This window comes from Lissotriton helveticus, chromosome 3_1 (genome assembly GCF_964261635.1).
Source record: "Lissotriton helveticus chromosome 3_1, aLisHel1.1, whole genome shotgun sequence".
Classification (NCBI taxonomy): Eukaryota; Metazoa; Chordata; class Amphibia; order Caudata; family Salamandridae; genus Lissotriton; species Lissotriton helveticus.
Genome location: NC_136061.1, coordinates 1,535,824,743 through 1,535,851,016, shown reverse-complemented (window position 1 = coordinate 1,535,851,016; position 26,274 = coordinate 1,535,824,743). Strand labels below are relative to the sequence as shown.

General features: G+C 44.3%; 1 protein-coding gene across 2 annotated transcripts in view; it reads right to left on the bottom strand.

Moving 5' to 3' along the window:
• The window catches only part of BCL9L (BCL9 like), a 215,471-nt gene that overhangs the window by 47,672 nt on the left and 141,525 nt on the right, over positions 1-26,274 (bottom strand). For both annotated transcript variants that reach the window (XM_078682216.1, XM_078682217.1), the window contains exon 2: positions 16,090-16,437. In XM_078682216.1, the coding sequence (XP_078538342.1) occupies positions 16,090-16,390 (301 nt within the window). In that variant the 5' untranslated portion in view covers positions 16,391-16,437. The remainder of the gene's footprint in view (positions 1-16,089; positions 16,438-26,274) is intronic.

The window sequence follows — 26,274 nt, the reverse complement described above, 5'->3', positions numbered from 1 at the left end:
GAGTGTCCAAAAGTAGAGCAAACTATAATGTCATACCCCAGTTGGTTTAATAGTTTTTTGTCCTTTCCCGCAATATGTGTTTCTGATATGAAGGCTACATGAGGGTTATGCAGTTTCAATTCTTCTTTTATCAATCGTCTTTTATTTTTGCTATTTAGCCCTGCTACGTTCCAAGCTAAACTTTTTATTTCATACATTTAAAGTGAGAAAAAAGGAAAAAGAGATGCAGTCTAAAGTATCCATATATATTCGTATACTGCCTAATTTTATTACCTTTAATATACAAAAACAATTCTAGTAATAAAAGGTTAATCAACTCTCTCAGTCTGACAACATTTTTACCCCTGTTTTTCCCTTCCTCCCCTCGTCACCCCTTCCTACGGAGAAAGCCCTCCCCCCATCCTCCTCCCCCCTAGTTCTTAGCCCTACTGGGGAAGAGCCACCCTTCTGCAACTGCTGCCGCTGAAAAGGCAGCCTGCAAGGCCGCTCGCCTAGGAGGACCCCCCTCCCTACCCTCTTCTTTTTATTTAAGCATTTTAGCATTTCATCATGTTTTTACATAAGAAGGTAAAGTGTATTTCTATGTTAATATGTATAGCGATGCATATTCGCAAAACTACAAAAAAGTTAGGGAATCTATCATCAGTTTAGTTTCTAATCGGATACGTTTCTCTTAGATTGTGCTAAGCTTTACTTTTGCCCACATCGGTATCAATTACAAATGCTTCTGCTTCCTTTACGTCTGTAAAGAAATAAGTACGACCATTTTTAATGACTTTAAGGCGGGCAGGTTCTTGAAGAAACGCCTGGCCTCCGCTAGATTTAATTGGATCTATTAATTTGCGTAGCATCCATCTTCTGTCCATTGTTGCCTTGCTTAGGTCAGATCGAACAAAAATTGACATTTCACCAATAGCTACTGGGGTATTAGGGCGAGCTCTCTGCCAGATAGCCTGGCGTAATAAAAAATTACCAAAGAAAACTAAGAAGGGTCGCGGGAATTGATTCTCCCGGTTTCTCTGTATCAGGGGGAGGCGATGAGCTCGCTGTATTTGGGAGTCCCAGTCCCAATCCGCTAGGTCTGGGAAAGCTTTCTGAAACAAGCCCACTAAGTAAGCCCTTGGGTCCGATCCTTCTGAACCCTCCGGTATGCCAAAGAGTCTTAAATTTGATCTTCTCTGCCTGTTCTCTAAATCATCAATCTTTTGTTGAAGTATTGCGAGCTGGGTCTCATGCTTGTCGGTTGCAAGTGTTGTCTTTAAACTTGTTTCTTCTAGTGTCACCACCCGTTGCTGCAGTTCCACAATGTCTTGTGACACCCCCCCCGAACTTGGTGTTAAGTTCTTGTAGAGACGCTTGTACCTTGCTGTTATCCTCTCTCAGCTGTAAATAATGCTCTTGTGCCTCGGCCCGTTGACTGCCCAGTAGTTGTAATATTATTTCAAGTGAGGAAGGATCCGCCAGCTCTTGCGGTTTATTTGATCTCTCTTTAGTGGCAAATGCATGTTTGTTTGTCTCTGTATTGATAGCAGTGAATAGGGATTCAGAAGAGGACCCTCCGAAAGAAGGAGAAGAGAGGGGGATAGTAGTGATCATGGTAGCAGCAGAGATTATTTTAGGTTGTAAAATGTCTATTTCTGTCATAGGATCTTCTAGCCGCAATATTGCTTGGTCGAGTAGTCTGTTTAATGATAGATTGGATGGTGGATTTAGTGGGTGGTATAGGATCTGATATGGTAGATAGGGGACAGCTTATCGAACTAGCTGAGCAATCGGTAATATTGGTCATCTCCCTATCAGGTGTTGATTCCGGAGGGCTTGCCACTGATGATCTCTGTGTCATGTTTTTAACTAAGCCCTTTGCCTCGATCCATCTCCTTAATGGGCTTTTATCTGGTAGAGCCTTTTTTAATATTTGGTTGTTGATTGTAGTTGTAGTTAATCGATTATGTAGAGTACCAGTCTTGCCGCATTTTTTTGCTCTTGATTTATATTTTTGTTTGCGTCCTTTTTTTACTTGTATTTTTGTCAGGTTGGGAGAATTATCGTCTCTTTCCTCCTTATCACCGGATTCATCCTCCTCCGTTTCAGCGTCCAGATCCTCTAAAGAGCCTTGCTCTATCGGCTCCATTAACCCACCAGACTCATTTCCAGCCATAGTCTCAGTGGTTTCTAATTCAGCGGAAGGAAGTAATCCTATGTCTTCTGTGTCAGCACCGCCATGAAGTAACTGTGTATCTATATCCTGATCAATGCTCCGGTCTGTACTCAGGTTAATGTGTGGATTTTCTAGCAGTTCTAGCAGTTCATCCCCCTCAATAGTAGTTGTTTTACTGGTCTGTATTCTTAACTGTTCAAGATGTTTGGGATTGCTAAGAGACCTTTCAGAAGTCAATAGCGTGTTATTATCCTGCCTCACATCATTGAATGCATCATTGAATGCAACGGTTGCCTTTCCGGTGGCAGGAGAAACGCTGGGTAGATCACCCCATGTCACCGCTCCTTTCAAAGTCATCTGTTTATTTTTAATTATTTTTACTGGAGTCTTAGCTTCATTTTGACCAGTTTCTTTGTCATTAACCTTAACATTTGAAAGTAAATTAAGAGGTCTTTGTACCTGTTTGCTGGCATCTCCGCTCTTCTGGAGCAGGTCACCCGACACACCAGAGACCAATGCAGCTTCTACCGGGTCTCCATTAAAAACAGGGGTTTTCTTTTCTTTTTTCTTCCTCGTGCCTTCCACATCGGCATCTTTATTGACAGGTACGTCTCCCTGCAAGGGGTTTCTTGTGTCAACCGGCAATATCAAAACTACAGGCACCTCCGCCACCGTAGATGACACTGAAGCTGCCACAGACGCCACAGGCGCCGCCCCCGCTACCACCGACGGAGCTTGCACCGCGGTCTGTGCTGGTTGTGCCGTCTGTGTAACCGGAGGGGGGGGGAGGTACCGCCGTTGCAACTGCCGCTGGTTGTCTGTTGTTGTTCCTTGGAGATCGCGGAGGGTTTTTCGGAGACATTCTCCTCCTTCTCCACTCTTGCACAGCTCGCAGATTCAGGCTAGTCCAGCTGAGCGCCGAGCCTCCGAGCAGACCGTTAATCGCCTGCCGGAAGAGTTTAGCAGTAATTGCCAAGCTGAGCATTGATAGATGTCGGTAAGATAGCTCGCCGGTTCGCCGACCACAGATTTGTAGCTTATCGAGTCATTTCCTTTCTTTTAAGTATTTTAGCGCTTCTGTCACATCCAAAGAACCTTTTCCGTTTCGGTAGTTGCATCGATATCAGCATTAGTACTTCTCACGATGTCTCTCATTCCTCCGAGGGTTGGAGAGGAGCCTCAGGGCGAGCTGCGCTCAGAGCCGATCCTCACTCCGCCATCTTGGATCAGCCGCTCTAGCTTCCACATCTCATGCAACACACGCAGGTCCGCCCTATACAGGAGAGAAGGAGGGCACAGAGTGCTGGGCTCCAACAGATTGTGATACTGAATGTCTCACCCAGTTCAGTGCGTTCAGGTTCAACCGTGCTCGATCCTCCTGCACCTTCAGCAGGATGCTCGACAGAAGTGGGATTGTGGGAATGGGTAAAGATGTCCCAGTGACCAGTGAAGCTTGCAGAAAGCCATTCAAATGGATGGCGCAAAACTGAGGAAACATCCAGTTCCGGACAGTAGCAAAGAGATCCATGCAAGGTATCCTAATGTAAAGGAAACATTTCCGTCACTTTGGGTTGAAGTTCCCACGGATGGTTCTCCAAGACGAGGCTACTCAGAGCATCGGCTTATGAAATGTCCAGCTAAAGCAAAAATGCCCTGTTGATAGGTCCCACACCACAGGTGAATTGCCTCCCAACCTAGCACAGAGTCCAAGTCCCAAACTCCCCGCCCGACTTGTTGATGGAAATGGATGATGGTGGTGTTTTTCTCAAACAGAACTTAAATGGCACTCCCTAAGATAAAAGGGAGAAAGTAATTCATGGCCTGCAGTCCCAGTAGATTTTTAGGTAGGCTCTACAATAACAATGACCAATGGCCTAGCACCTTGATGCAGTCCCCATAGGCGCACCAGCCTAACGAAGACTAGCAGGTCTGTCACAATGGTTGCTTCCAACTGGAGAGGACTGAAGGGACAACCCATCAACAGATTGGAGGGGTTCATTCATCTGTGCAATTCTTGGATGACATGGGTGAAGATTTGTACTTGGGCTGAAGGAGTTCCCTGATGCTAGAGACACTAGTGACTTAAAATCCAGGAAAGGGTTCTCATCCACCATCTAGTGTGCAGCACCAACCGGATTCATAAGCCCTAAAATGCTCAGAATTTCCGAAATGATTTTGGTGTCTGAGCTAGAAACTACAGTATTAACTCCCAAATATGTGTAATCTTCTGAGGAGGAAGCAATGCCTTTAGTGTCTAGCATTGTTCCTATGAACATGTGCCTCTATGTGGAGGAAAGAAAGGACTTCTGGGTGTTGATCGTGAAGCACAGGTCATGGTGAGCTGGAGATGTTCCATGACTAGTACAAAAGGCCCTGCTTTCATCAGCCAGTTCTCCAAGTAAGGGAAAACATACACTTCCACAGTGAAGCTGCCATAGTGGCCACCACCTCGGTGAATTCTCAGGGAGCAGTCATCAGTCCAATGTCAGGACCATTAAATGGTAGTGCTGAGATCCTGCAGTAAACCTTGGGTAGTCTCTGTGACCCATTAGGATCAGTAGATGAGTAGGATCAGCAGATGAAAGTATGCATCATAGAGGTCCAGGGACACCTGACAATTTCCCACATTGATGTTCAGCAAGGGGTGTCTCAAGGGCAGCATCCTAAATTTGCCTTATTGCATGAACACGTGCAAAGGCATGGTTCAGGATGGGTCTCAGATCTTAGGGAGCAAAATCCTAGGCCCTTTTCCTCCACGGGAACCAACTCCAAGGCCTCTTGGTCAGCATGGCAAGAGTAGAGTGAAGTCCTTATAAGTTATATGGGTGGTCTATTAATCCATTATGATCATCTCCCAATTGGTGAAGAAAAGAAAGACCATCCCCCCTGGAAGCTAGTGCAGCAGAGTGTTGGGGGAATCAAAAAGGTTTGAGGATGCAGGGCCATGGAAGATGATACTAGTGATGCTGCTGCTGTTGTGGGTGATGGCATCCACTAGATCCAATCTGCACCAAAACCTCAATGACTTTCATAATTGAATCACTGAAAAGAGCTCTGGTTTGGAAAATCAGACACCAACATCAGCGCTAGTTAGGGTCTTAGATATTCCAATGCCAATTCATCCAAGATGGGTGAATTCTTGGTAGGGGCTGCAAGATGCCACCTGGCAGTGCTGGAGAGGTCCTGCTGGGGAATAACTTTCAAGTTCCATCTTGAAGGAAATTATTAAGAGGAAGGATCTGCAGGGGAAAGTATGCACCAGAATTGAGAAGTAATTAGACTACCCGTGACTTGTTGGAGCTCTCATGTCATCTTCCTTACGTCCTTGGATCATGAAATCATATTGTAGGACAATGCTTGAATGACTGCATTCAAGATCGTGTGCACAATCACTTCCTTAACAAACTATATGTCCACTTGCAAGTTCACTTGCAGGACAGACGGCATAACAGATTACTTTGCCATCCGCATTACATCATATGTTATATGTAGCATCCTGGCTCCCTCCTCTTGTTGCTTTAAGCTCATCTGTAAGTGTGGGGACAAAAACACAAGCACCTTTACTCAGGGGTATGGAATTTAATAAAATATCTACTTGACCATGGGGCAGGTTGCTTCATAAAACTACTTGTCTATAACAAAATCCACTTGACCCTTTGGTGCCATGTAGTGTGGCGTAAAATTATGGCAGCAATCTCATTATATAAGAGCTCTGATATAGCCTCTCTGTTTATGCCAGGGCTCAAACCATATTAGTGTTTGAATACTTTCAACCCCCTTATGTTGCCACGTTTCCGCAGATCTATAAATTCGGGCAGAAGGTAGTCGTAAGCAATAGTTCCAGGGTTAACATGCCCTTTTGAGTCTGTGCAAACCTACCAACTTGCATGTTTTAAGGGGTTTCAACAAAACTTCTCTAATCTTTTCCCATACTGAGAAATGTTGGAGATTTACACCTGTTAATGGCAGACGTAAACCTTCTTTCAGAGTTGGGGAAAAAAGTGGTTGGAGGGAAAGTGAACTTGCAAACACTCAGATGTTCACATGAGCAACTCTACACATGCATATTTGCTCATGCTAAAATGCAGTTCCCAACTATTTTCTAGGAGTACTATTTGTTGTCCTACTTCTGTAAATTCTAGGGAATTCATGAAAGCCGGACAGCTGCACTTAATGCAAGGACATATATCATGAGTGCACTTTTGAGACTTTCTTTAATAATTGGGATCCTAATTTGGTGTTGTGTTGACTGTGACCTTTAGTGTTTATTAAAATTCTGTCTCTCTCTGTGCATCAGCTGGCTTCACTGTGAGTAACAGCATTCTGCTCTTTCACAAGGAGCATATCGGCACGCAAAGTAGTTTTGTTCAGTGCCAGTAACTACTGTGGCAGTGTGTGCTTTTTGAGACCAAAAACAATTTTTGCTTTTGCCAATGTTTGTTATAAGGGTGAGGGCTCAGCAGCTCCCACACTAATACGTTTTTCACAGAAACCATGCCAAATCAAGTCACACATTGACAAAACTAAAGCTGACCACCAATTTCAGGCCTACTAGCTTTTCCAATGCTTGTTTATATTTGTTTCCCATAATCTTATTGAAACTGGTTACACTGATTTTCCAATATGAATATTTTTGGGAAATACTAGCATGCATCAACATGTTACTAAATGATGCTGCAAAGAAATGGTTCCTGAAATGTAACAGTAGTTTAGACAATTTTTATTTTTCCTGCTTTCATTTTTTATGAACATTTTATTTTGAAAGCAAAGAATCATCAATCTTGTTTTCAAGCTTCTGGAAATATTTGCATCAAATCAGAGAGCATTCTGGAAGCATTACACATAGCCTCATATTGCTAAACTTTGAAATCGGGTGTACACATTTTTATACTTAAATCACTGTCAATAGTGCAGTCAGAGCTTACAACATTTACTTAGAGCGCTCACCCTTACAATAAAGGCTTTCAATTAACGAACCATAAATACAAATCTGAACTGCATTAACAAATAGACAAAAATATTATTTAAACTGCAGACAGTGCCCCTCCATGATCCATAATGTGATACTGCAAAATGTCAGCCAAAGGGTTTTGGCTGCAGGGGGTTGGGCCTACTTGTCCCAAGGACAAAATACACATGCAAACTTGTTGCCCTTGACCCCAAACAATATGTCCTGAGCGTTCGGCTATAGGTATTCGCTTTACTACACACATACACACAATAGTGTGCCTGCGGAAAGTGGTTCAATGTCTTATGGTAGGAAGAGCTATATAAAGTCAAGCATAATACAACATAACACACACACACCTCCACAACACACACACATGCATAATTAAAAATAGAAACAAGCACTAGCAAAGCCAACAGGTTTTGATACCCCAACGTTATTTGTGTATACCTGTGATTGTATGCAAAGGCTCATAAATATAAGACCTTTTGGGTTTGTCAATACTTGATGTCCAATGCAATCGGTTACTAGATGTCCCTTTTTAGTCAGGCATAAGTCTTCCGAGATTCTTTCACAGCGGTTCAGTACTCCAAGACATTACTAGATGTCCCTCTTGAGTCAGACACAAGACCTTGCTGTACCAGGCTGTCGCACGCTGAGAATTATGTTGTGTGTGTGCAGTTCCTACCTGTACTGTGTGTGCTGCTCCTTCCTCCTGTGATACCATCTGTGTGCTGCTTTCTGAGCTGTGAGTGTTGCTACTAGTCATATTGTAGAAGTGCCGCTGTTAGCCATACTGTGTGTGCTGCTGCTAGCTGTACTGTGTGTGCTACTGCTAGCTGTACTGTGTGTGCTGCTGCTAGTTGTACTGTATTTGGTGTTGCTAGACTTTTTTTGTGCTTATGCATGTTTTTGTGTGTGCGGGTGTTACTGTTAGCCATACTGTGTTTGTATGCTTCTGCTAGCTATAATGTGTATGGATAGCAATACTGTGCTTGTGTTGCTACTAGCCATAATATACTTCCATGCTTCTGCAAGCAGTACTGTACCTATGTGTTGCTAACATCATTGTATGTGTGATGCTGCAAGCTGTATTGTGCATGTTTTCTACAGTGAACAAGATGGTGTGTTCGGTCTCTAACTGTAGTGTACGTGTGCGGTTGTCAACTGTTGTTGGTCATACAGTGTGCGCATACTTCTATCAATACTCTGTGTGCTGCTGCTTTGCATACTGTATGTGTTACTACTGGCTGGAGTGTACATGTGGTGTCTAGCTATACTATACTGCTAGCCGTACTGTTTGTTTACTGTGCTAGCTGTACTGCATGCATATATAACGACTAGGAGGTGAGAGAATGCACATGTGTGAGTATGTGCACACATTTGTGCTGCTACTAGCTCAACTATGTGTTCTGGGTGTGCTTGGGATGGCTGCAGCACATGCTGTACCTATTTTGAATGTAAAGAAGCATGCAAATATATTGCCGCTGTTGTATGCATCCTGTATGTGATGGATATGTACTTTACTGCTGTGCTAGCAGAACACGTACATATATGCATTAGAAAAGCGTGAACTATTTATTTATTTTAATTTAGAGTTTTATATAGCGCTACCTAGACCCGAAGGTATCAGAGCGCGAGATACTTGTGAGGATTCGTGTGGGTTGTAACAGTCGACGAAAGAGTGTAAAACAATACAGCTTTAAGGTAAACAGTCAGGAAACTTAAATAATTATATAGCATCAAGGTAATGATATTAGTGTCCAGGGCGGAGGAAAGAGCTGGCAACAAAGGGGAATCCGGTATTCTTGTTTCAGCGCACAAGGGTGGAATGGCTTGGAAAGCCAGGGTTTCAGTGGAGGAAATTGGAAGGCGTCATTCAGGCATACTGATCAGTCAACAAACCCATACGTTTGATCATCCACTTGGGTGGCAATGGCAACCCAGCTATGGGTAGGGATGACTTGTTTCAGATTATAAAGGAATCCCTCCCTGACTTGGCCAGGACCATGGATGCCACAGAAATGGTATGGTCAGAAATAATGTGATTCTTATTGGTGTAAAGAAATGTTGGTATATGTAATGTTCTTCTAGATTAATTGGTTGGATCGGATGTGGCTTAGCTGCTCTGTATATACTTGTTATCTATGCTGTACTGCTGCTGTGTGAATGTGCATGTAAATGTGTGCGTTAATGTGCGTGTAAGTGTGAGGGCGGGTGTTGTGAAGGATCCCTCAGTGGAGCTGCCACATGTATTTTTCTGTTTTTGAGGGAATCGGAGATTGCTGCAGCCACCTTAATAAATCTTTTTTTTTTTTTTACTTCAAATCTTTTTACTATACAAAAGCCAAAAGTATTGTTAAAGTGACTCAAATGTATGTTTCATATTGGACAATATGGGCTATAACTTTAGGCTCCAGTTCCATTCTGAGTAATGGTTATAAAAGGCTTCTGTGAGAAATAGCAGAAGAGATGGTTGGTCTTCTCAACTTTTTTCAACTAGAAGTAACACCTCATCTTGAGTAACCTTCCAGGAGACGGACCATATCCGGTAATCTCTTTGGTATTCGCTGAATTTCCTCCCTCGCCCCCCTCCTCAGTACACTTCCCTGCTACAGCACTCTACTGCTTTGCAGTCAGGGTCATGGTGTAGGAATCCCACATGTACATTCAAGAAACATATTTTTATTTGTTTTGTGTTTAAATACACCGCTTGCTTTGCGGGGTAATATGCAACAAAAAAAGTGACGTTGGTGGGGAAGCTCACTATTTGTAGTACAAACCTTTTCAAAGACTATGTAAAACCATTCAAGCACATACATCACTGCTTTTACAATTGCAATTTTAGAACAACGTGAACAAGCACTGGAAAATTGCATAGGTCGAAGACTGGCTACCAGCCTTTTGCCTTTATGAATGCCCGTTTTGTTTTTGGAAAACTTTATTGTTGCAGTGCTGTCAGGTCCGCCACAATCTAAAAGCCTCTTCTCAATCTAAAAAAAAAAAAGACTGGCTAATAGAAAAAATATCGTTTTGGTTTCAAAAAGCACACATTGGCAGAGGCGGCTCCTCCACAATGGCGGAGGAGCGTGGCCCACTGCCTGGCTTAGTGCCAGCAAATGAAAAATAAAACGATGCTAGAACATCGTTTTATTTTTCTTCATTTGCCGACTCTGAGCTAGCCTATAGGGAGGGGTGGGGCTGAGGCATGGGAGGGGGAAGGAGGAGTGTTATGTTCACTCCCTAAAGGCGCATATGTGTTTGGCCGGCTGTCTCAGGCCGGCCAAGAAACACATGGGCAGTTTCTCCAGCCCGGCTGCACTGAGCAGTTGGCTGGAGAAACCTCACACACTCCCTGGTCTGAGCGGAGCGTCTTTCTAGCCTGCTCAGGCCAATACCCCGCTGCTCTGCAGCACGGGAATTGAATGGGAGTATGTCCCAGGGGTTGCGGACACCAAGAAGAGATAAATGTAAATGTCGGAATTTGTAAAGCGCACAGCTACCTCCACCGGAGGTGTCCCGGCGCTGTCCGTATACCGCTTAGGAACCCTTCCTGGCTTTCCTGGGAAATGTCCACTCCTGGGCACCCCCCAGGTGCAGCCAGGCATCCCAGTGCTTTTGGGGCCGTTGTGGAGACTAAGCAAGCTATTGCCCAGAGTTGCAGCGTGGGACCCATGATCAGAACAGGCACTGAGGCGAGAATATCCAGTCAGGGGAATTAATGAGCCGGAGACCCGCCGAGGCGGGAATCGAACCCTGGTCCCTGGCCAGAGCTCTGCATCAAGGTCTGCCTGCTCTAACCATTGAGCCACACTTCTCCATGAGGTGTGACACCCCTCCCCAGGGCCGGACTGGGAACGAAAACCGGCCCTGGCAAAGTACTCGACTCCCCCCCCCCCCACCCGCCCCTGCAGGGGGTTGGGGGTACGGCCGAGCTCTTTGCCAGGGCCGGTTTTCTGCCGTTTTTGTTACAGGAACGATTTTGCAGCTATGCTGCAAAAACGGCCCTGTAACAAAAACGGCCCCCAGAGGCCCAAAACCGGCCCCCATCCATGGGGCGCACCGGGGGATTGCCCGGTGCCCGCTATGGCCAGTCTGGGCCTGCCCCTCCCATGTTCCCTCAACCTGCCCCACCACTCTTTGTTTGTGGCGGCCCCACGCACGTTGGCATGGTAGTCTATGGCACCAAGGGAACAACTTTTGGTTTCAATGTGCTCCTTGAGAAATGGTGGAATGCCGTCACTCACAGTGCAGTTATCCAATGGTTGAAGTGGGCTGGCCCATGCTGTGGGGGGTGTGAATGACACAGCAATAGATGAAGCATTCTGGCTGAAAGCTTCTACAAGTAAGTTATGGGTACAATTTTAATAAAATCAAAATGTTTTGGTAATGCTAAAGCTATTAAAACAAGCTGTGCGTATGATGGTAGCAGCAGCATTCACACCCATGGTTGCAAGGCAGCTGCATGACTGTGAGGTCAGCTCTCAGGGCGACTGGGACTTGACAGACCCACTTTTTCAGAAGATATCTATTGCGAACTGTGGCCCTCGCAGAGCAGTGGAACTCCTGGTGCAGTGAAGAATGTGTGCATATGGCTTCTTACAAATCCTCAGAATGCTCTTAACCCACTTACTGAAGTGAAAGAAGGGACAGAGAAAAGGACTCAGGCCGCTGAGAGTCTATGGAACCTCACTGCAAACATTAAGCCTCTTTTCGTACCTGCTGTCATCAGATTGCTCTAGTTTAAACAAGAGTACCCCTTAAAACCGATGCCACTATAGAATTTAGAAGTTATTTTCCATGATGAAAGTCTGGTTGAGCGGAATGCGTGGTTGCAGTGCCACTGCAAGGATGTCACAGGCCCCCAGATTGGTCTAAATAAGGTGCAGTAGTGGCCCCATCTCACCCTGATTACTGGTCTTCAAGTTCTGTACTCCACCCGTCTCTTACTCGTCTTCCTTTCTCAACCCCTGGCTCTTCTCATTTCCTTCAATCCTTTCACGCGCTTCTTCCTATCCTCTTCCTCGCCCCATCACCTTCTCCCACTCCTCTTTATTTCCTTCCTCTTTTCTCTCCCAACATCCTTATTTCTGTCCATTTTACTCATCCTTATTTCCTTCTCGTATTCTGACGCCTTTTCCGCTGTTTTTTTACCTTCTCCTTTGCTTTCATTCCTTTTCTCCTTTATTTCTTCCTCATTCTGCACTCCTGTATCGCTTTCCCTTCCACTCTCCCTACAGATTTGGTTTGATTTGATTTTGCGTTTTGTAAAGCACAGCGTATGCCCGAGGGCGTCTTGGCGCTAGCCTAGTCTGGGAAACTAAAGTACCAACTGAACCCCTTTGGGATGATTACTTAGTTTTTAAATAGCCAGGTCTTGAGTTGACTTCTAAACCTCATCAAGGAGTTGCTGTTTTTAATCTGTAGGGGGAGTGAGTTCCATACCTTGGCCGTTCCCACGGCAAATCTCCTCCCGCCCCAGCGCAACTGCCTGTACCTTGGCACTACCAGTAGGTGAGACTGAGCTGATCTTAAATTTCTGGCGGGTACATATTTCCTACGTTGGGTTCTAAGGAAGAGGGGTCCTTTCCCCTGCAGCGCCTTAAAAGCCAGGCACTGTGACTTAAATATGATTCTCTTATGCACCGGCAGCCAGTGGAGATCCTTTAGTCACTCAGTTATTGGTTCGTATTTAGGAATGTCCAGTATCAGCCTGGCTGCTGCATTCTGCATCCGCTGGAGTCTAAGCAGAAGCTGCTTCTGCAAGCCAGTGTAAGCGCATTTCCATAGTCTAACCTTGACATGGCTAACGCTGTTACCACCGTTTTTAGAGCATCCATAGGTATAAATGGGCGGATCTTCCTGATGACTTTGAGAATTCCCCAAAACGTGGAGGAGAGTTTGTTGATTTGACCTTCAAAGGTCAGTCTTTGCTCAAATATGACCCCAGATTTCTCACCTCTGACACTGGTAATGGACAGTCACCTAGATCTTCCGGCCACCATTTTGGGGACCAAAAGAAGGTATGGTTACCGAGTAACAGAACCTCAGTCTTCTCACTGTTCAATTTGAGGCAGTTCCTCTGCATCCAGCTGTTAATGTGCAGCATACAGGGGTTGAAACGTTCTGCCGTCTCCTCGACATTATCTGATACCGAGATCACAATTTGTGTGTCATCGGCATATGATATGACTGAGAATCCACATTGTCTAATGATTTCTGCCAGCGGGGCCACATAAACATTAAAGAGAGTAGGGCTCATAGACGAGCCCTGAGGCACCCCGCATGGCAGCTCGAAGGATTTGGAGTATTACCATCCATCTCCACCATAAACGTTCTATTCTTTAAGAATGAAGTCAAGAACGTAATGGCACTCCTGTGGAATCCTAGTTCAACCAATCTCTTGATCAAAATTTGGTGATTGACCGTATCGAAGGCCGCCGATAGGTCTAATAAGATCAAGGCTGCCTTCTTACCCTTGTCCAAAGTTATTCTTAGCTCTTCAGCAGCCATTACCAGTGCCGTCTCTGTTCCGTGACCTTCCCTGAAACCATACTGGGAATGGTCTATAAGTTCACCTTGAGCTATAAAAGACATGATCTGTCCAGGAATCAGTTTTTCCAGCACCTTAGCGCCGAAGGGGATCCTGGATATTCGTCTATAGTTCTTAGGTGCTGTTGGATCCAAGTTTGTCTTTTTTAATAGTGGCCTGACTGAAGCCATTTTCCATACCTCGGGATAGATGCCTACCTGGATAATTTCTGAGAAGACTCTCCTGAATTGTTGTCCAATAATTTCTGGACATAGGTGAACAATTTTTAGGGGACAGGGATCTGATGGAGCCCCTGACTTTGTTGATTTTATTGCTTGTACGACCTGATCTTCTGAAGGCGGGAGAAAGGAAAACCTTGAATCATTGGGTAACTGGTATGACCCCAGTGAAATTGTTATTTCTACTGGTTTATTTGTATTTTCTTTGAATGTTTTATATACTTCCTCCACTTTATTAACAAAAAACTCTCCAATCATGTTACAGAATTCAGAATTGTCTATATTTTGGGAAGTCTCTGGAAGTTTGGCTAGTTTTTTCACTGTGGTGAAAAGCTCCTTGCTAGAATTTTTAGACTCTAAGATTTTTTGGGTAAAGTAATTCTCTTTTCCTTGAGGATCAACTTTTTATAGTCTAATGGACTCCTAGCATAATCTCCTTTCTTTGCCTCCGAATAATCAACTCTCCAAGTTCTTTCCATTTTTCTACATACTTTTTTCTGTACTCTTAATTTGTCCGTGAACCAGGGTTCAGGTGGCTTCTTCCTTTTTGATCGAAGCCGTTTATTAGGGACATTTGTATCCACCGCCGCTTTGATCCAAGCATTTACGTTGTTAACCATATTGTTAACATCCAAAGCTTGGACAGGTTTAGTTGTTTTTAATTGAGCTTGAAAATCTGTGGGGTTGATTTTGCTCCAATCCTGATATACAACTGGACACTTTAAGCCCAAGCATGCTCGGTGTTTAAAAAAATCTTATCAGGAAGCCCGTAAAATAACTTTGGCTGGTGCATAGCAGACTTGCCCCTCTGAGCCACGGTGCCACTGCTCCAGATGCAGAACTGGTGGCTACGCCCCTGGCGGTTGTGGTGACCTGGGAGGGAGGGCTGCAGGGGTGAGGGGGCTTTTACTGATCGAATGGTCTTGGATTTACTCCACTATTTGCAGGGCTCGACTCGGAGGTACACGCAGGTTCACGGCGTCCACCCACTATTTTTACAGGGTGGACGCCGTCCCCCCTGCCAAGAAGTTAGGCCCCACAGAAATATGTTGAACTTGTCCCAGTGTAAGACACCGGGACACGTTCATCAGCGCCTGCACATGGTCTGCTTTCCATTCCCAGCAGCAAGGTGCTGGCAGCGAGGGAGCATTTTTGCACCTCGAGCTGGGCCGAAGTTAAGGGGCCATCCGGGGCTCCTTTTGTATGTATATGCTGACTGGGGGCCGCCTGGAACCTCACACTTAAATGTAAATGCCACAGGGGGAAACAAAGGCACACAGCTTGCCTTCTCTTCACAGGTACTAAGAGAGGCATGCTTTTGCCTTTGTTCTTTTTTTAAGTTTAAAATGCTTTATTAAAAGAAGTAAACAATTTAAAACATCAGTACAAGTCAATAGTGGTGGGTAACAATGACAACTAATAGAGTGATGAAGGACAATAATAGCAAAGTAACCCTATGAACTAAAACCAAACGTAATACAGGTGCATTTTAAAAAGTTTTTTGATAAAGAAGAGAGAAAGAAAAAGAGAAAGAAGAAAGAAGAAAAAGTGAAAGAAGAAAGAAGGAAAAGGGAGAAGAGAAAGAAAGAAGAAAACAGAAGAAAAATATAACAACAATCTATCATAGTAAATAACAAAATAATCATTTACGACATTGTCCTGGATAAAAAGTTTGTCAAAGGTAACCACAATAAGTCTCTTTTAATCAACAAAGGAGTAGAAGTAGCATAAGCTCTGTCCATTCTGTGATGATGACAAAGTAAGTTCCACCATGCTAAAAAGGAAATGTTTGAGGAGTTTTTCCAGTTAGAAGTAATAATTTGAAAGGTAATAGCAATAAATAGGATTGACAAAATTACCATGCTCCTCATAATTATCAAAGGCAGGAGACAAATGACCTAGGTTTTGCCTTTGTTCTGTCACTGTATATCAATGCAGACACTGTAAGACTGTTAGATGGGTTAGTCTGTCTCAGTATTTACACAAATAATTTAAAAAGCACTATTTTATCTCTTTTCTAGCGCTACATCATGAGGTCATTTGCATACTGTCTTACTTGGTCAGTCCCCCCCCCCCCCCCCCCATTTCTTTTTATAGGACTTGTGCCCTGACTATATGCCATGGGATTAGCACGTGAGAGGTGTGGCAACGGCGTGGCTGTTTCGAAGGGTGAGACTAGCTGTCACTGCAAGAGCGCAGAGTGAGACCTTACCTTTCGTTTCAGGGTCCCCCAAGGGGTTCCCTACTTCCCGCTGCTCTCCCGAATCCACCGACACGCTCCTCTCGCGCTTCCCTTTCCCCTTCAGGGGGCCGAAGGCCGTCACCCCGGCCTGGCTGGCATTCAGTCCCGAGTTGCTGGGAGAAATTTGGTTGGCTTTGGCGCCATGGTTTCCCGCCCCCACGCCCTTGGGTCCCAGGTTGCACGTGGGGCCTTGGCTCACATTCTGCAGCTGGGCTGGAGCCGTCGTGTTCGCCGTCTTCCCATGATTGGTCAGTTTATTGTCGGGGTGCATTTGATTGGCTGAAGCTGCCCGAAGCTGCTGGCCTTCGTTTGGAGCACCTGGGGAGGTAGGAAAGAACACAACACACAATCAGACTGGAAAGATTTCCGACTCGTCGAAGTGTCAAACACGGGGAACATCGTTTACAACGAAACTTTTACCCCGCACTACAATTACAACGCAGGAATTACAACAAAAGTTGTTACAACGACTTTCGCTGGAGGGCGATGTTGGATAGGAAATAGTTTAATTTTCATTCCAACACCTTCCCTACTATCCACGGGGAATGGAGTTGGAATAGAAAATTAAACTATTCCACTACCCAGCGCCGCCTAACGCAAGTCGTTGTAACGACTTGCGTTGTAATCCCCGCGTTGTAAAGGCATGCGTGGTAAAAGCATGCGTTGAAACGACATACATCCGTCAAACACTCCACCCAAGTTAACATTTCATGCTCCCCACTGCCGCTAATAAACAGACCACAACGCTTGTAGCATGACAGAAGAAGGGGGTTGGAGCAGAACAGGTACAACTGCACTAACCCTGCTGATTTCCATCGCAGAGAGGCAACTTCACAACATTTACTGTCTTAGAGCAACGAGGCAACTGCGTGTCTGCGACATTAATGCACACGGAGGCAACTACACGAGCCCTGTATTACAGCAAAGTGAGGCGATTGAGCAACTTCTACTGTACCACAGCACAGACAGACAACTTCTTATTACAAAACAGCGGGACATCTGCATAAGTATTACTTTATTATGGAGTTGAGAGGCAACTGCATCACTCCTACTGCATTACAGCACAGAAAGCCAACACATATGGTCTATTGTATCACAGCACAGAGGGGCAAATACATAGCATTTATTTAGTGCGGTCAGACATCTGCATATGTGCTACATTAGCCCCTTAACTGATGCCCAGTGCTGATCCCTTTTTGGCTTTTTGGGGTAGTATGCGCTTGCAGCTCCATAACTTTTTCTCCACGAGGGATCCACGCCAAATTTGTGTTCTTTTTTCAAACATTGTGGGGATTCTAAAAGTACCCAGGGTTTGAGGATTCCCCTGGAAGGAACCGAGAAAATAGGCAAAATATAGCTGAATTTTGATTATTTTTTGGGAGGGTTGGGGGGGGGGGGGGGGGGGGATAGAAAGAAAAGTGCTCCGGATAGAAATGTCTGCTTTCTCCTAAAAATGGTATCAACAAATGGTTTGCTGTGCTAAAAGGATCACCCTCCCAGATTTCAGAAGTATGCAGAACTGAAGAAAAAAAAATATTTATTTACCACAGTTTGGGGATTTTTCAAAAGGTAGCTAATTTTTTCTAATTTTTGTGCTCTCAACATACTTCCAATTTGAGGTGGATATCAGTGTGAAACCTATGGATGATTTTACTTCTACTCCTTCTACCTGTGCTACACCAACTTGCAGTGCTAGTTGAGCTTGCTGTGCTAATTGTATCATCTGAGTTACATACTTTTTCTTTTCCTTGTTTCGTCGCTGTCTCCCCCTTATTGGCGCTCCCCTTCCCCCTCCCCTCCCCCCTCCCCTGCCCACGGGCAACTAGGTCAATCCTGACCTATGTATGACTGGTTCCCGATCCCCTTGAGTGGAGCCGCCCCTCCCCTCTCTTCCTATAGTAATAAATGTGATTGCAGAAAAAAAAAAGAGAAAGAAAAGAAAAGAAAAAAAGGAAAAAGAGAAAGAGGAACAAAGCGAACCCCCTCTGCGCTCCACCTATTCACCTCTAAGAATTCATTGCTTAGTCCAAAACAATGTCCCACCTACAACCGATTCTTGCTGAGTCTTGCTTAGTCTATACAAGAAAAAAAAAACAGAATGATCTAACCCTTCACCTCTTGGATTCTAGACCTATTTAGTACAATACAATACAACTCAGGCCAAGTACAAACCATATAAATCCATATCATCTAGGGTCGTCAGCCTTATCCCCCCCCTTCTCTCCTCCCCCTTCCCTTCCCTCCCCCCCCCCCCTTCCTTCTTTTCACTTTTTGGATATTGTTCATCTTCTTCTTTTCTCCTTTAACTCAGACAGGAGACTCTGTGCTTTAATCTCTGAGAAGAACATTCTCGTGTGGCCTTCTATTATTACTTTCAGCCTTGCGGGGTACAGGAGGTATGCCTCACACCCAGCTTTCTGAAATGGATCTATCAATTGTCGCAACCTCCACCTCCTCTCCACTGTGGCATGACAAAAATCCGGGCGAGCGAAGAATGAGTTCCCTTTGAAGGCCCGGCGATCTTGTGGTCTTGCACTATCCATAATGGCTTGTCTTGCCAGGAAGTTCCCTATGTATATCAACATAACTCTTGGTCTCTCACTCTGATTGGCACCATAGGCCTTCTTGATTGTCAGCGGAAATCTGTGTGCCCGTTGTACCTCAACGTCCCAATTCCAAGTGGTGAGCTCTGGAAATGCTTCTTTTAACAGTGTGACTACGTAAGCCCTGGGATTCTGCTCCTCTACCCCCTCCGGAATCCCTAGTAATCTTATATTGTTCCTCCTCTGTCTATTTTCTGCATCCTCAGCCTTCCATTGTAAATCCTCATTAAATTTCTCCTGTGCCGTCTTAAACTCTTTCCACTGTGAGACTTCATCCTCCAATTGGCCAGTTCTCTCTTCCACTTCTGTCATTCTGCCTGCCATCTCCGCATATAACTTATTTACTTTACACAATGACCCCTCGATCTTCTTACTTGTCCGTTTTGCTCTTTTAGCTTCAGCCCTCACCTCTTCCTGCATTTGCCTAAGAGTGGCGTAAAGCATCTCCATAGTGGGGCCCTGTCCTTGACCTTGGGATTGAAAACCCGAACCTGAGGGTCTATTATGCCTAGACCTAGCTCCCCCTTCCTCCTGGTACATCCTTGAGGTAGCTGAGTAGTCCCATATCAGATTATTCGGTCTCTCAGTAGGTCTAGTACTACATCTTCTTTGCGTTTTCCTAATATTCTGTTGTTTCCTTCTTACAACTGTCTGCTTCTCGACACTATCATCCGTGGAAGACTGAGTATACCCTGTATGACCTGTATGACCTGTATGACCTGTCTCTGACTCGGTGTCCGTCTCAGTTCCCTGATCTGAGGAAGATACCTCCGACTCTTCTATGCTTCCATCTAAATCAGTTATTTCAGAGCTGAGTATGTCCCCCTTCTTTTTATGTACTTCCGTTGTCTTGCCTATTTCAACAGTTTCCTCATTCAGAGAGAAGAAGATGTCGTCTCCTGGGGTCCCTGGTAGAAAACTCGGCAATGTGTCTGCTGCCCCCTCTGTCAATGCTGGAGCCTTACCCCTCCCTTCAAGCCTCCTCTGCTCATATACCTTATCTACTTTGTCTTCTTGAGGAGTGACGCTGTTGGGGGTGTCTGCTGAATCAGCCGCAGCTGTAGTTTCTGTACTTTGATTGAGCCCTGAGGTAGTGGCGGAATTGACTGACAGTGGTGCACCATTAATATTAATATTAATTAAAACGTTTTCTCCTGGAGTGCCAGATCCTCCTCCACTGTTATTCTGGTTATTATGCTCAGTCATGTTACCCTCAGACTCCTTAGCCCCATTTAAATCACCTGCATTCTTGCCTTGATTTGGAACTGTGTTCACCAGTGTTTTTACTGGGATTCCCCCCTCCAGTCCTGCATTTTCCCCTTCCACTCTTATCTTCAGAGAATCAGGCAGATCCTTACCGGATTCGGTCTCCGTCTGGATCCTAGGGCCACTTAACAGTACCTCTGTGTCTGGCTCTGTAACGCCCTCTGCCCTGTCATCGTCTATGCTGGACCCGGCTTCCCTCGGCACTTGCGCTGTCCCGACTTGTTCTGACTCTGCCACCTCCTTCTCTGTCTCTCCAGGAGCTGTGTCTCGTGGTGATGGCAATGGCGTCTTGTTAACCACTGCATCAGCCGGGGTTGGGGTCCTGTTTCTGTCTGTGGATGTCTCCCTGCCAAAGGATTCGACCAAGGTAGGCTGCCTCAGAGCACCTCTTCCTGCTCTGGGTGTTGATTCCTTTGACGCCGTCACTTTCTCAGCTGTCTCCGCTCTGTGTGCCTTTTTCTCCGCGCGACCTGCATTGGCGGCTGCTGCAATTGCCCGGCGCTCCGCTCTCTGCTCGGCTTTCATCTCAGCCTCGCGCTCCTTTTCTTTCTTCCTCAGCTCTCTTTTCTTGGCGGCTGAGTCCATCTCGGCATCTGTATCCAGATTCTTGATTCTGGTGGTTTGCTTTCTCGTTGTAATCTGCGAGGGCATACTCTGCTTGCTCTTGCGTTCTGGAAGTACTGGAAGTAGCGCTTCCCTAATGTCTTCAGCCACTACCTCGGTCCTGAGGTAACTGGCAATAAACCTTAGTAGCCGCTCTGCCAAGACGACTCGATTATAGATCGATTTTCCCAGCTGTAAGAAGGTTACAGCAGTGTCTCCTTTATTCCCAGTATTACTCAACATCTGTGCACTTGAAAAACTCTCGTCTGCATCCGCATATCTCCGCTATTCACTCCAAGAGAGGGGAGAGGAAAAGCAGCCTCTCACTCAGTGGATCGGTCCGCGGCCATCTTGCCCTAAGGATTTACGCATAAATAGTGGGAAGAGCTGAAACAAACAAAAGAGCATATTGACTATAACATTTGTAAAGAAAATACAATGGGATTACGAGGTCGTAAGGAAAGCTTACATAACCCTCCATGAGTGGGAGTATTAAAATTATTACTATGAACGTGTGCGGGCTGAATGACAGATTAAAAAGACAGCGTCTGGCACTGTTGTTAAAGAATACTGGGGCTGATTTTATATGCTTACAAGAGACACACATAGAAGGGAATAGGTTATTCTTACTGGAACAACTGGGATTCAGGGTACTAGCACATTCAAAACAAGGGGCGAGAATTAGAGGAGTGGCTGTACTAACCAAACATACAGACATTAAAACAAGGAAGAGGTTCGAGGATGAGTGGGGGAGATGTGCCCTGATTGAGTGTTTTTTAGGGGAGGAGTGGGTTACCATAGGCTCTGTTTATGGATCAACCGAGGATGACCCAGAGTTGTTCCTCTTTTTGGATACTGAGTTGCCTTCTTGGGCGTCACGGGTGATCCTGGCAGGAGACTTTAATATTGACGGGGCCAAGGGGCTAGATATAGATACAACAGGGCAATATAAGGGAAGAAAGATAAGAGTCTGCAGGGCAATACAGAGTTTAGTAAGAAACAATGGAATGTATGATGTATGGGGGGTCAAGAAACAGTCAGATCCTGGATATACATTTTATTCAGCACCTCACCACAAATGCGTTAGGTTAGATTATTTTTTTATAACCCGGGAACTATTAAATAATGCAACAATTGAGAGATTACCACGTATATTGTCAGATCACAACCCTCTAAAATTAACAATTGAAGGAGTAGGCTTTAAGAAGGTGGCGGGATCATGGACGTTCGAAAGGGGTTTGTTGAAAGACGATGATTATGTTACATACATGCACGCATGGATTAAACAATTCTGGGATATTAATAGAGGGAGCACCAACGTTGGGAATGCTTGGGATACATTTAAGGCCTGTATTAGAGGGGAGACGCTTAGCTATTCCATTGCTAAACAGAGGAGGGAAAAAACAGAAAGGGATCGGTTGAACAACGCTTTGATTTTGGCAGAAGCACGCCTTGAGTTAGCTACCATAGAACAGCGGGGACTCACTGAACGACTTCTAGAAGTAACAGCAGCCAGGGCAGCAGCTCTGGAAGAAGTGGCGATTAAGGCCGCTAGATTGTATAACACGCAGAGAGAGAGGAGTTACGAATTCAGTGAAAGAATAGGACGCACGCTAGCTGCACGAACAAGACAAAGAGTAGCTAAAAGTGAAATCAAGGAAATTAAAGACGAAACAGGTCAGATAATCACTGATGATAAGGGAATCGCTGAGGTATTTAGGGCATATTATAGCAGGTTATATAATGAGGAGTTAGTCCGGGATAGGAGTGAAATAGAGCAGTATCTAGAGAACATCCCGGGTAAAGTACTTAGTGAAGAGGATAGAGATTATCTGGATAATGACATAAGCGATGAGGAGATAAACGATGCAATACTGGGCTTACCAAATGGGAAAGCAGCTGGACCTGATCTGATTCCAGGAGAATTTTATAAAATATTTTTACCCTCAATATTCAAAGAATTAGCGAGAACTTTCAAAGGAATTCAGCAAGGGCAGGCAATCCCAGGCAGCTGGGCGGGAGCAGACATTGTAATCTTACTAAAAAAAGGGAAGGATCCGACAGAACCTGGATCATATCGACCCATTACATTAATCAATGCAGATACCAAAATATTCTCAAAGATACAGGCAGCTAGATTCGCCAGGGTAATTACTCAACTGGTGAGTGACAATCAACACGGGTTTATACCTCACAGAGATACCACAACACATGTAAGGAAAATGATAACACTGTTTGATATTCAGGAAGGGGAAGGGAAACCAATGGCCACTTTGTTACTCGATGCTGAGAAAGCATTCGATAGGGTAGCATGGGAGTATTTATGGGTTGTTTTGAGAAGAGGGGGAGTGGGCGAAACATTTATCAAAGTAATACAAGCGCTCTACTCAAATCCAACAGCAAGTGTCAGGATAAATACAGGTCGCACGAAACCCTTTAATATTACCAGGGGCACAAGACAGGGGTGCCCCATTTCACCTTTATTGTTTGCAATGTATATAGACCCTCTAATATATAAATTAGAACAAAACGCAAGAATTGAACCACTACTTTCTAAGAGGGGAGATATAAAGGTTCTTGCGTATGCAGACGACATAGCGGTTATAACACCCAAACCAATGGATGCGATAAGGGAAATAGAATTAGAGGCAGAGCTGTTTGGGCGAATAGCGGGTTATGCATTGAACAAAAATAAGACACAAATTATTAAAAACGCACACGCAGATTGCACAGATGCACGGGTGGTTAACGAAGGTAAATACTTGGGTATTATTATCACAGCAGATTTAGGAAAGTTGGTGGAAATCAATATCACTCCTATTCTCACAAAAACGAAAAAAGACCTGGATAGGATACACAATCTGCATATGACACTTGTTGGAAGGGTTAATTATGTGAAAATGAACCTGCTTCCCAAAGTGCTATACTTGTTTAGAACAATTCCGCTGTTTTTTAATTTGATATGGTTTAAGAAATTAGAGAATATGGTAAATCGCTTCGTATGGGCACAAGGGAAGACAAGGAGGGCACTGAAATACATGTCACTACCTTATGATAAGGGAGGATGGTCTCTACCAGACCTCAGGATGTATTACTGGGCAGCGGCTCTGCAACAAATGACCTGTTTATTGGGAGGGATCGAAGGAGAGGAGGAATTACATACAGGGTCTTTAGAAGTGTATGGCTTAATTTTGGGAGATGAAGCTAATAATGCTTTTCTGAGATATACGGAGCCAAGCTACTTCAAGCGAACTAGGTTTAAGACATTGGAAGCCGCCAATAAGATCTGGAAGGCATTTAAGAAGAGTTTTGGTTTGGGTAGACTTCATGGATATACGAGATTAGTAGGGGACACAACATTACCCTCGGATATTTTCTCGGATGTAATCTTTAAAGAATGGGATAGACAAGGTATTAGAAACATGGGAGACTTGATGGGGGAATTAGGGGTACGGCAATTTGCAGAGCTTCAACAGGAATTCGGGGTTAGTAATAGGTCTTTTTTCAAGTACTTACAGATAAGAAGTTTTTTAGGTAATAAACGTGGCGGTCAGGCGGGATTTAGGGAGAACCCAATACTACAGATGATCGAAGCAGAGCGGCCATGTACAATTAAACGGCTGTATGCTGCATTAATAGAACATAGAGGGGACGACTTAGGGAAGTATGAGACCAAATGGATGGAGGCACTAGGAATTTCTGAAGGGATATTTACAAAATCACTAACCTTGGGGCATGAGGTACTATGTCTGGCATCATTAAAAGCACAACATTACAAAACTTTGTTTAGACTTTACTATACCCCAGCTAGGATCGCTCAGTGGGGAGGAACACAGGGGGTGAGGTGCCCGCGATGCGACAGTTCAGAGGCAGACATAATTCACATGTTCGCAGGGTGCCCAATCCTCTCACCACTCATAAATAGTATTGAAATGTTCTGTGATAAATCATTGGCTTTCAAAGTGAAATTGACACCTGATGTAATAATGCTAGGCCTCGAGGCACCCAATATACAACAACATAGTGCAGGTGGTTTCATATTTGTGGCAATGGCCGTACTATGTCTTTGCATAGCCTCTGTATGGAAAGATAAATTGGCTCCCTCTTTCCAGCAGTGGCTGGCTAAGCTATTGTATATGCACAACCTTGAGAGGGCTATTTATGCTAGAAAGGGGAAAAAAGGGAGAGCACTGGGGCTACAGTTGTGGAAGCCGATATCCAATTGGAAAGACAGGATGTTAAATGTATAAGGGGGTAATACAAGGTAGTAGGCCCTGAAGAAGCGAATGTTACGTTTTTTCTTCTTTCCCTCCTACTTTAAATACTTAAAGTTTTAGTTGGTAGTCTTAAATTAGGATTTCTTTGTCGATTCTGTTATGTTATATCGTATTTTGTAAGAAATGTTATTACTGCAATATGTATCATCTGTAAATGAGTAATGAGAAATGAAAAAAAAAATTTTCATGGCGCGGGGTGGGGGGCAAAAACTGTTGTAAAATGTCAATAAAAATACTTAAAAAAAAAAAAGAAACCTATGGATGATCCAGAAAAGCTAGAGATTTCTCATACGTAGGTAACATTCCAAATTCAGCAAGGGGTCATATGTGTAGATCCCTAAAGGATTTCCCAAACTGTTGAAATAAAGATATATTGAAAATGAGTAGGGAAAAATGGCCATTTATTTTTCATCTGTAATATTTTGTCACAATAGCCGATTTACAAAAGCAATATACCATTAAGTCAGCTAGACCACTTCTGATTGCAGGTAAATTTAGGGTTCGTTGGTTTACCAAGAACCCAAGGTACCCAGAGCCAATAACTGAGCTGTACCATACGATGTAGGATAGAAAGTTTTGGGCTCTGGAGTCTCTGGGGGACTGTAGAGCAGGAAGATCGTGCTACTGACCGCCAATAAAGTCTAAGATAACGTACCTGTTGCTGTTTAGTTCCTGGTACTACAGCATTGTGTTTCCAAATAGTGTGGCCATCTGTGCGCGCCTCCACAGGCATGCATATGTGCGTTTGGTACGGGGCTGCACATGTAAAGTCTTGAGTTCCTACAATTACTGAAAGATTGCTTTATGTTATAAGTAGGCCTTTTGATAAAGGTTAGCCCCCTGCACTATGTTTGGTGATCAGTCTTGCTTAGCCTTGAGCGCCAGAATAAATGTTTTTTTGATTGATTTATAGATTGTGTACCAAGTATAGACCAATTCATATGGTGAAATACGTAGAGTGAAAAATGGCTATCAAGGAGACCTATCTATTTCTGAAATGGGCACAAGATATAAAGTTTAGGAGAAGTGGCTATTTGCACATCTCTGAATGCGTGGGTACCTGTACTAGCATACGATTTAGAAGGTATTTTTCAAATGTAAAACTGGCTTGCATTTTAAAGGCACAAATGCAGTGAAATCCAATTGGTAATAACAAATGCTCTACTATTCTATGCACCGATATGTCTTTCAATAAAAATTATACCTCAGTTGTGTGGGTAGGCCTAGTGCCTGCGGGAGGAAAGGGCCCAAAAGGCAACATGAATACATCACATTTTTCCACTCAAAACTGATCCAGCACCACTGATCCAGCACCAAGATAGACCAAGCAAACAGGCACATTAAAAAAAAACCTAGACTATATGGGGGAATCCAGGGTGGGGTGACTTGTGTGGCTCTCACCAGTT